Source organism: Oncorhynchus gorbuscha, unplaced genomic scaffold, assembly GCF_021184085.1.
Source record: "Oncorhynchus gorbuscha isolate QuinsamMale2020 ecotype Even-year unplaced genomic scaffold, OgorEven_v1.0 Un_scaffold_9798, whole genome shotgun sequence".
NCBI lineage: Eukaryota > Metazoa > Chordata > Actinopteri > Salmoniformes > Salmonidae > Oncorhynchus > Oncorhynchus gorbuscha.
Genome location: NW_025752689.1, coordinates 1 through 12,082, shown reverse-complemented (window position 1 = coordinate 12,082; position 12,082 = coordinate 1). Strand labels below are relative to the sequence as shown.

General features: G+C 42.2%; 1 protein-coding gene across 1 annotated transcript; it reads right to left on the bottom strand.

The window, feature by feature from the left end:
• Positions 1–252: 252 nt before the first annotated feature.
• LOC124030191 (4-hydroxyphenylpyruvate dioxygenase-like) lies at positions 253–9,820 on the bottom strand (the record flags this gene model as incomplete). Its single annotated transcript, XM_046341639.1, has 7 exons — positions 9,809–9,820; positions 9,685–9,711; positions 9,231–9,293; positions 5,405–5,509; positions 5,156–5,198; positions 4,966–5,048; positions 253–357 (listed from the first exon to the last, which is right to left on the bottom strand). Coding segments are annotated over exons 1-7 (438 nt in total), but the record flags the coding sequence as incomplete, so codon positions are not given.
• Positions 9,821–12,082: the final 2,262 nt, after the last annotated feature.

The window sequence follows — 12,082 nt, the reverse complement described above, 5'->3', positions numbered from 1 at the left end:
AGAGAGACAGAGACAGAGAGAGAGACAGAGAGAGACAGAGAGAGACAGAGAGAGAGAGAGACAGAGAGAGACAGAGAAACACAGAGAGACAGAGAGACAGAGAGAGAGAGAGAGACAGAGAGAGAGAGAGAGAGACAGAGAGAGAGAGACAGAGACAGAGAGAGAGAGAGAGAGAGAGAGAGAGAGAGAGAGAGAGAGACAGAGAGAGAGAGAGAGACAGAGAGAGAGAGACAGAGACAGAGAGAGAGAGAGAGAGAGACGACTCACCGTCTGAATGACAGCACACCTGACTTTGCCGTAGCTATCTTGTTCAATCCAAGGCTCCTTAACCACCACGGCTCCTCGTTCTTTAGCTTTCTGCAAACAGTTACAGTACACATTACAGAGAAAGCACCTAACCGGTTATCACTCCACCTAACCGGTTATCACTCCACCTAACCGGTTATCACTCCACCTACCTATCACTCCACCTACCTATCACTCCACCTAACCGGTTATCACTCCACCTAACCGGTTATCACTCCACCTAACCGGTTATCGCTTCACCTCACCGGTTATCGCTTTTCACCTAACCGGTTATCACTCCACCGACCCGGTTATCACTCCACCGACCCGGTTATCACTCCACCTAACCGGTTATCACTCCACCGACCCGGTTATCACTCCACCGACCCGGTTATCACTCCACCGACCCGGTTATCACTCCACCTAACCGGTTATCACTCCACCTAACCGGTTATCACTCCACCTAACCGGTTATCGCTTCACCTAACCGGTTATCGCTTCACCTAACCGGTTATCACTCCACCGACCCGGTTATCACTCCACCGACCCGGTTATCACTCCACCTAACCGGTTATCACTCCACCGACCCGGTTATCACTCCACCGACCCGGTTATCACTCCACCTAACCGGTTATCACTCCACCTAACCGGTTATCACTCCACCTACCCGGTTATCACTCCACCGACCCGGTTATCACTCCACCTAACCACACAGCTCCAGACACGCTGCAGCTGCTTTCCCAGTTTGGTTAAAAGTATAAATATCTCTTTGTTAAATTGTGATGATCCTCTATGTTCCTCTGACTACATTTGTTTTATTTGAGAGAAAATGATGGGAGAGAAAGTAAGGAAAGGTCTCTCTGCACATTCAATGACAGCAGATTTCTTCCTGGGGCATTGGACCGAGAACAGAGTTTATCCTCTGTTTAACCTGAAAAGGGACAGAGAGGAACCAGGTTCACTCAGTCCTGCCTAACAGTTAGGAGAGTTGGGCCAGTAACAAGGCAGTTAATCTGTTACTTCTAATGCTCTTTGGTTCAGAGGGGTTGGGTTAAACGTGGAAGACACATTTCAGTTGAATCTATTCAACTTATCACCACCCTCTACCCTCTACCCACCACCCACTACCTACCACCCTCTACCTACCCCTCTACCTACCCCTCTACCTCTACCCACCACCCTCTACCCACCCCCCTCTACCCACCACCCTCTACCCACCCCCTCTACCCACCCCCTCTACCCTCTACCCACCACCCTTACCCTCTACCCACCACCCTCTACCCACCAGCCTCTACCCACCAGCCTCTACCCACCAGCCTCTACCCACCACCCTCTACCCACCACCCTCTACCCACCACCCTCCACCCTCTACCCACCACCCTCTACCCACCACCCTCTACCCACCACCCTCTGCCTCTAGTCTACCCTCTACCCACCACCCTCTACCCTCTAGTCTACCCTCTACCCTCCACCCTCTAGTCTACCCTCTACCCTCTAGTCTACCCCTACTACCCTCCACCCTCTAGTCTACCCTCTACCTCCGCTCTAGTCTACCTCTACCCCTCTACCCTCTAGTCTACCCTCTATCCTCCACCCTCTAGTCTACCCTCTACCCTCCACCCTCTGTCTACCCTCTACCCTCCACCCTCAGTCTACCCTCTACCCCCTCCACCCTCTAGTCTACCCTCTACCCTCCACCCTCTAGTCTACCCTCTACCCTCCACCCTCTAGTCTACCCTCTACCCTCCACCCTCTAGTCTACCCTCTACCCTCCACCCTCTAGTCTACCCTCTACCCTCTACCCTCTAGTCTACCCTCTACCCTCTAGTCTACCCTCTACCCTCTAGTCTACCCTCTACCCTCTACCCTCTAGTCTACCCTCTACCCTCCACCCTCTAGTCTACCCTCTACCCTCTAGTCTACCCTCTACCCTCCACCCTCTAGTCTACCCTCTACCCTCTACCCTCTACCCACCACACTCTACCCTCTAGTCTACCCTCTACCCTCTAGTCTACCCTCTACCCTCTAGTCTACCCTCTACGCTCTAGTCTACCCTCTACGCTCTACCCTCTAGTCTACCCTCTACCCTCTAGTCTACCCTCTACCCTCTAGTCTACCCTCTACCCTCTAGTCTACCCTCTACCCTCTACCCTCTAGTCTACCCTCTACCCTCCACCCTCTAGTCTACCCTCTACCCTCTAGTCTACCCTCTAGTCTACCCTCTACCCTCTACCCTCTAGTCTACCCTCCACCCTCTAGTCTACCCTCCACCCTCTAGTCTACCCTCCACCCTCTAGTCTACCCTCCACCCTCTAGTCTACCCTCCACCCTCTAGTCTACCCTCTACCCTCCACCCTCTAGTCTACCCTCTACCCTCCACCCTCTAGTCTACCCTCTACCCTCTAGTCTACCCTCTACCCTCTAGTCTACCCTCTACCCTCTAGTCTACCCTCTACCCTCTAGTCTACCCTCTACCCTCCACCCTCTAGTCTACCCTCCACCCTCTAGTCTACCCTCTACCCTCCACCCTCTAGTCTACCCTCTACCCACCACCCTCCACCCTCTAGTCTACCCTCTACCCTCTAGTCTACCATTTACCCTCTAGTCTACCATTTTACCCTCTAGTCTACCCTCTACCCTCTAGCTTCCCACCCTCTACCCTCTAGTCTACCCTACCCCTCTAGTCTACCCTCTACCCCTCTAGTCTACCCTCTACCCTCCACCCTCTAGTCTACCCTCCACCCTCTAGTCTACCCTCTACCCCTCCACCCTCCTAGTCTACCTCCACCCTCTAGTCTACCCTCCACCCTCCACCCTCTAGTCTACCCTCTACCCTCCACCCTCTAGTCTACCCTCTACCCTCCACCCTCTACCCTCTACCCTTTAGTCTACCCTCCACCCTCTAGTCTACCCTCTACCCTCTACCCTCTACCCTTTAGTCTACCCTCTACCCTCTAGTCTACCCTCTACCCTCCACCCTCTATTCTACCCTCTACCCTCCACCCTCTACCCTCTAGTCTACCCTCTACCCTCTAGTCTACCCTCCACCCTCTAGTCTACCCTCCACCCTCTAGTCTACCCTCCACCCTCTAGTCTACCCTCTACCCACCACCCTCTAGTCTACCCTCCACCCTCTAGTCTACCCTCTACCCTCCACCCTCTACCCTCTAGTCTACCCTCTACCCTCTAGTCTACCCTCCACCCTCTATTCTACCCTCTACCCTCTACCCTCTACCCTCTAGTCTACCCTCCACCCTCTAGTCTACCCTCCACCCTCTAGTCTACCCTCCACCCTCTAGTCTACCCTCCACCCTCTAGTCTACCCTCCACCCTCTAGTCTACCCTCCACCCTCTAGTCTACCCTCCACCCTCTAGTCTACCCTCTAACCTCCACCCTCTAGTCTACCCTCCACCCTCTAGTCTAACCTCTACCCTCCACCCTCTAGTCTACTCTCTACCCTCCACCCTCTAGTCTACTCTCTACCCTCCACCCTCTAGTCTACCCTCTACCCTCTACCCTCTACCCTCTAGTCTACACTCTACTCTCTAGTCTACCCTCCACCCTCTAGTCTACCCTCCACCCTCTAGTCTACCCTCCACCCTCTAGTCTACCCTCTACCCACCACCCTCTAGTCTACCCTCCACCCTCTAGTCTACCCTCCACCCTCTAGTCTACCCTCTACCCTCCACCCTCTACCCTCTAGTCTACCCTCTACCCTCTAGTCTACCCTCCACCCTCTAGTCTACCCTCCACCCTCTAGTCTACCCTCTAACCTCCACCCTCTAGTCTACCCTCCACCCTCTAGTCTAACCTCTACCCTCCACCCTCTAGTCTACTCTCTACCCTCCACCCTCTAGTCTACTCTCTACCCTCCACCCTCTAGTCTACCCTCTACCCTCCACCCTCTACCCTCTAGTCTACCCTCTAGTCTACCCTCCACCCTCTAGTCTACCCTCTAGTCTACCCTCCACCCTCTAGTCTACCCTCTATCCTCTACCCTCTAGTCTACCCTCTACCCTCCACCCTCTAGTCTACCCTCTACCCTCTACCCTCTATCCTCTAGTCTACCCTCCACCCTCTAGTCTACCCTCCACCCTCTAGTCTACCCTCTACCCTCTAGTCTACCCTCTACCCTCTACCCTCTAGTCTACCCTCTACCCTCCACCCTCTACCCTCTAGTCTACCCTCCACCCTCTAGTCTACCCTCTACCCTCCACCCTCTAGTCTACCCTCTATCCTCTAGTCTACCCTCTACCCTCCACCCTCTAGTCTACCCTCTAGTCTACCCTCCACCCTCTAGTCTACCCTCTAGTCTACCCTCCACCCTCTAGTCTACCCTCTAGTCTACCCTCCACCCTCTAGTCTACCCTCTATCCTCTACCCTCTAGTCTACCCTCTACCCTCCACCCTCTAGTCTACCCTCTACCCTCTACCCTCTATCCTCTAGTCTACCCTCCACCCTCTAGTCTACCCTCTACCCTCTAGTCTACCCTCTAACCTCTAGTCTACCCTCTACCCTCTAGTCTACCCTCTACCCTCTAGTCTACCCTCTAATCTACCCTCTACCCTCTAGTCTACCCTTTACCCTCTACCTTCTAGTCTACCCTCTACCCTCTAGTCTACCCTTGAAACTAACAGAAAAAAGGTTGAACAAGATTACTTTAGTATTTTTTACTCACATTGATTAAGAATTCGAGGTCCTCCACTTGGAAAGCAATGTCTTTGACCCCATCCCCGTGCTTCATCAAGTGTTCCCCCATTTCTGGGAGAAAAGAAAACTTATATGACTGACGGTTGATCTTTCATACCAGGTCTATATCAGGAAACGTAGCCATTTAAAGATGTTGACTAGAAGAAGAAGAAACCTGCCTTCATTTCCTGGATTCAGAGCAGATTCGAAGACAAAAAATATCTGGGGGGGGGGGGGGAATAAAGAACAACGAGGTCGATACTTCATCTGATGAAGGTATTAAAGTCAGTCAATGTTGGAGTTTTAAAAGCTCTAGACCAATCACGGGGCAGTTTCCCCAGACACAGCCTTGTCTAGTCTTGGGACTAAGAAGACTTTAATGTGGGTCAGAGAAAGAGGTTCTACGTTTGCAGAAGTGGGTACACTACCTTATCCTGTTTAATGACATGGGACACCACCTCTCGGCTGCCGGTCTCCAGACCCTTGTAGGCCACTGGCTCAAAGCCCATCTTGTCACAGTAGAACACAGCCGCCTGCATAGAGAATTCACAAGGATTTCATAACACATTAATAACCCATACAAAACATATTAATAACCCATATATAACATATTAATAACCCATATATAACATATTAATAACCCATACATAACATATTAATAACTCCATACATAACATATTAATAACCCATACATAAATATACACAACCCATACATAACATATTAATAACCCATACATAACATATTAATAACCCATACATAACATATTAATAACCCATACATAACATATTAATAACCCATACATAACATATTAATAACCCATACATAACATATTAATAACCCATACATAACATATATAACCCATACATAAATATATTAATATCCCATACATAACATATTAATATCCCATATATAACATATTAATATCCCATACATAACATATTAATATCCCATGCATAACATATTAATATCCCATATATAACATATTAATAACCCATACATAACATATTAATAACCCATACATAACATATTAATATCCCATACATAACATATTAATAACCCATGCATAACATATTAATATCCCATGCATAACATATTAATATCCCATATATAACATATTAATAACCCATACATAACATATTAATATCCCATATATAACATATTAATAACCCATACATAACATATTAATATATAACACATTAATAACCCATATATAACATATTAATAACCCATACACAACATATGAATAACCCATATATAACATATTAATATCCCATACATAACATATTAATATATAACATATTAATAACCCATACATAACATATTAATAACCCATACATAACATATTAATAACCCATACATAACATATTAATATCCCATACATAACCCATACATAACATATTAATAACCCATACATAACATATTAATAACCCATACATAACATATTAATATCCCATACATAACATATTAATAACCCATATATAACATTAATATCCCATACAAAACATATTAATATCCCATACATAACATATTAATAACCCATATATAACATATTAATAACCCATGCATAACATATTAATAACCCATACATAACATATAAATAACCCATATATAACACATACATAACATATTAATATATAACACATTAATAACCCATACTGAACATATTAATAACCCATACATAACATTAATAACCCATACATAACCCATACAACATTAATAACCCATACTGAACATATTAATATCCCATACATAACATATTAATAACCCATATATAACATATTAATATATAACACATTAATAACCCATACATAACATATTAATATATAACATATTAATAACCCATACACAACATATTAATAACCCATACATAACATATTAATATATAACATATTAATAACCCATACATAACATATTAATAACCCATATATAACATTAATATCCCATACAAAACATATTAATATCCCATACATAACATATTAATAACCCATATATAACATATTAATAACCCATGCATAACATATTAATAACCCATACATAACATATAAATAACCCATATATAACACATACATAACATATTAATATATAACACATTAATAACCCATACTGAACATATTAATAACCCATACATAACATTAATAACCCATACATAACCCATACAACATTAATAACCTATACTTAAACATATTAATATCCCTATATAACATATTAATAGCCATATATATACATATTAATATATAACACATTAATAACCCATACATAACATATTAATATATAACATATTAATAACCCATACACAACATATTAATAACCCATACATAACATATTAATATCCTATACATCACATATTAATAACCCATACATAATCCATACATAACATATTAATATCCCATACATAACATATTAATTACCCATACATAACCCATACATAACATATTAATATATCACCATACATAACATATTAATAATCCATACATACATATTAATAACCCATACATAACATATTAATAACCCATACATATAACATATGAATAACCCATACATAACATATTAATATCCATACATAACATATTAATATCCATACATAACATATTAATATCCATACATAACATATTAATATCCCATACATAACATATATTAATAACCCATACATAACATATTAATAACCCATACATAACATATTAATAACCCATACATAACCCATACATAACATATTAATAACCCATACATAACATATTAATAACCCATACATAACATATTAATAACCCATACATAACATATTAATATCCCATACATAACATATTAATATCCCATACATAACATATTAATATCCCATACATAACATATTAATAACCCATACATAACATATTAATAACCCATACATAACATATTAATAACCCATACATAACATATTAATAACCCATACATAACATATTAATAACCCATACATAACATATTAATAACCCATACATAACATATTAATATCCATACATAACATATTAATAACCCATACATAACATATTAATATCCCATACATAACATATTAATATCCCATACATAACATATTAATAACCCATACATAACATATTAATATCCCATACATAACATATTAATATCCCATACATAACATATTAATAACCCATACATAACATATTAATATCCCATACATAACATATTAATATCCCATACATAATATATTAATAACCCATACATAACATTAATATCCCATGCATAACATATTAATAACCCATACATAACATATTAATATCCCATACATAACATATTAATAACCCATACATAACCCATACATAATCCATTCGTGTGTGTGTGTGTGTGTGTGTGTGTGTGTGTGTGTGTGTGTGTGTGTGTGTGTGTGTGTGTGTGTGTGTGTGTGTGTGTGTGTGTGTGTGTGTGTGTGTGTGTGTGCGATTGCTCAACCCTGTACGTAGCATGTGACTCATATGCGGTTGAATGAACTTTTACGTTAACTTTTAGGCCTTTTGAAGTTGAACTTTTAGGCCTTTTGAAGTTGCTAACTTTTTGTTTACCCAGTAAACACCCACCTGTTGCCTCTGGTTCCGCAAAGATTAAGTCAGCTATTACAGAAATGATATACCTATAACTGTGTCATAGTTTTCAACAGGGCTGGGATCAATTCTAATTTAAGTGAGTCAATTTAGGGGAAAAAAACTGAAATTCCAATTCAATAATTGAGGACAAAAAAGGCCATATATTTTAAATATCTTCTCAAACTGAAAAGGAGAAGCTGGGTTTTTAAATGTATTAATCCAGTCCCTGCATTGACTGATTTAACTATAAATGACCTAACCCTGGTTTTTACTACATTAGTCCAATTGTCAGTTCAATATATGGCTATAAAAGGCTTGTAAGTTCTGGAACATTTTTGTGCTGTTTCAGAAAGATAAACATGTCTCCGTTCTGACTGTTACCTCCGTTTGTTTCACAGAGAGGAAGTCCAAAGTCAACTAACTAGCAGAAGAGCAATGACCTGAGCTAGCCTCCCTTTAGAAAGCAAAGTCCATTCGGGGACAATATGTTATCCTGCTGTGCATGTTGTCCAGCTCTCATCGAGTGCTACCGTATCACTCATTGCGAGGCTGAGAATGTGATTATAAACCAATAATAAGTTGTCAAAGAAATTCATACAGCATATTGTGGATGTGATCGGATATGATGGATAACTTGTCTCCATTTATCTTCAGTCTATTTTTTTTGGGGGACTTTTAAAGACTCACCTGTTTGGCATTGCCCACCCAAAAGGTCACGTGGTGGAACTTTACAAATTTTCCCTTCTCGGGCTAAATGGGGAAAAGGGGAATGAAAAATGAATAATATCCTATATCAAAATAATACTAATACTATATCAAAATAATACTAATACTATATCAAAATAATACTAATACTATATCAAAATAATACTAATACTATATCAAAATAATACTAATACTATATCAAAATAATCATAATACTATATCAAAATAAATAATAATACTGTATCAAAATAAATGGTATGTTCAAACTCCCCTCTCCATATGGATGGTTAGTCCGCTTGTTTGTCATTTGTCATTAAGACAGAAGTCATAACCCAAGGAACCAGAGCACGTGAACACTTCTCCTTATCATCATCATCATCAACTCAAAGATCCACCACTGAAGTGTTACGTGGAAATAATGACGATGGGGACTTACCTTCTCCCCTTTATCTGTGTAGGTAGTCTGCAGAGAAACATGAAAATCTAATCATCTTCGATGCGCGTAAAACATGCTTCCCCCCCCCCTAATATCAGAAACCTTCGATTGTGTTATTCCTTACATTTGTGGGCATGTTACATGTGGAGTCTACAACAGCTGTGACAGTTAAAGTATATCGTTCCAAATCAGTTCACACAATACAATAAAATACAATACAATACAATACAATACACATATGAATTAATAAATCCATGTATATTTATGACACAACACGTCTGGAACCAAATGATACTACCGACTGCTGCTGGGTAATTTACGACCTGAACAATTCTGTCAATTATTACACCGTTTAACAGTTGTAAAATGACCCCCATCCTCTCTGAAAAACCCCCCATGTACAACCATCACAGGGAGGCAGCAGACTTACTCACCATGCTAATGGTTCTGTCCGGACAGAGATGACTGAGAAGAGAGGAGAGAAGAGAGAAGTTTACGGGCTAGAGGGCTGGCTGCCCCACAGGCCTTAAGTAGTGGCCAGAGGACCCGTGGTGATTGGTCTTTTGGGGTCAACACCACCCTGGGGTCCGCCTCCAAACCCGCTTTGCCTCCCTCACCTAACAAGCACAAGGATCCAGAGGCCCCTGGCGCTGGCTGTCCCAATCGTCCAGTGTTTGCCAGGTGTTGTCATTATGTCTCCAGTACAATATCGAGCTCCTTCTACAAGCCTCCTCTGCCTTAACATGGAGGACAGTGTTCAGTCCTTGTAGGCTGCATCCTGAAGCACCAGACTACTTCTCTAAGATTGGAAGCTGTGTGTAGTAGCCCAGGGACGAGGTCACGCAGGGCTGTCATCACGCTGTAACAGTAGCCTGTTTTTCATCTATGGTAGACAGTTGACAGGTTAGCCACAATGGACATAGTGGTTAGGTATTAACCCTTTGTGACACATAAGAAGAAGAAGAAGGGAAATTATTTACAGTAGATTTACTGGCAACTCCATAATATTCCAGTCTTAGCTTCTCTCCCCAGCCTTCATTTAATGCCCTTTAAACACACTCTCTTAGCTGGTGAATAGTGTAAAATAAATGTAAGGGACATGATTGGGCATGTCCAGGATCCATATTCACAAAGTGTCTCAGTAGGAAATCTGATCTAGGTTCAAATCCCCACATGTTCATTATGATCCAATTACTGACTGAGACACTCTATAACCCTGTTTATACCTGGTGCTAACATGTGTCACTTGTCCTTGATCCACATCCTTATTGTGCCAGCCCACATTCTAAAGACAGGTGTAGACGATGAAAAAGACACATTGTGATCAGATCTTCCCGACCACCCCTGAAGATAGTCAACAACGCGCTGTGTCTGGGTATCAATGATGTAACCGATTCAATATGCTCAAACTTTGAAAGTCCTCAATATATACCAAAATCACTGACAGGTGGGTACTCATTGGTATTTGTTGCACTGTCTTTAAAATAAATACATTCGTATTATTTTGAAAGCAATACGCACAAAGAATTCCATACAGCAAGGCACTGCTAATCTGGTCACCATGCCGACACAGTGAATAGATAAGATATACATGATGCGATGCGACAAACTTTGATCAGATAGTTTTGGTATAGTTGGGGGGTTTTTGGTATTTTGTTTTCATGTGGGTATTTTTGTAATTGTTCTATAATTCAGTTGCCAAGCAACCCATACTCCCTGCTCCGGGCCAAACGCTACACAACACGCACAGACGTTAGTTTCTTCTCACTAAGGAGTCTGGGTCGGAGTACCTTCTCGACCATTCACCGAATTCAAACACATTAGTGGGCTCTCTGATTGGTCCCAGGGTCAGAGACAGAACACACGAGATTAAAACGGTGGTTTGAAAATGTGTCATTGGCTTTGATACTCTGATTGGTTAGAGACAATCGCCGATGACATGATTTTGTACAAACGCCCCTCGTGCACCTCGTCACCACAAACAACTTCAATGATGGCAGTCTCAGACTAAAGAATGTCTGGAACGACAGAGCAGTCTCAGACTAAAGTATGTAGAGAACGACAGAGCAGTCTCAGACTAAAGTATGTAGAGAACGACAGAGCAGTCTCAGACTAAAGTATGTAGAGAACGACAGAGCAGTCTCAGACTAAAGTATGTAGAGAACGACAGAGCAGTCTCAGACTAAAGTATGTAGAGAACGACAGAGCAGTCTCAGACTAAAGAATGTAGAGAACGACAGAGCAGTCTCAGACTAAAGTATGTCTGGAACGACAGAGCAGTCTCAGACTAAAGTATGTCTGGAACGACAGAGCAGTCTCAGACTAAAGAATGTAGAGAACGACAGAGCAGTCTCAGACTAAAGTATGTCTGGAACGACAGAGCAGTCTCAGACTAAAG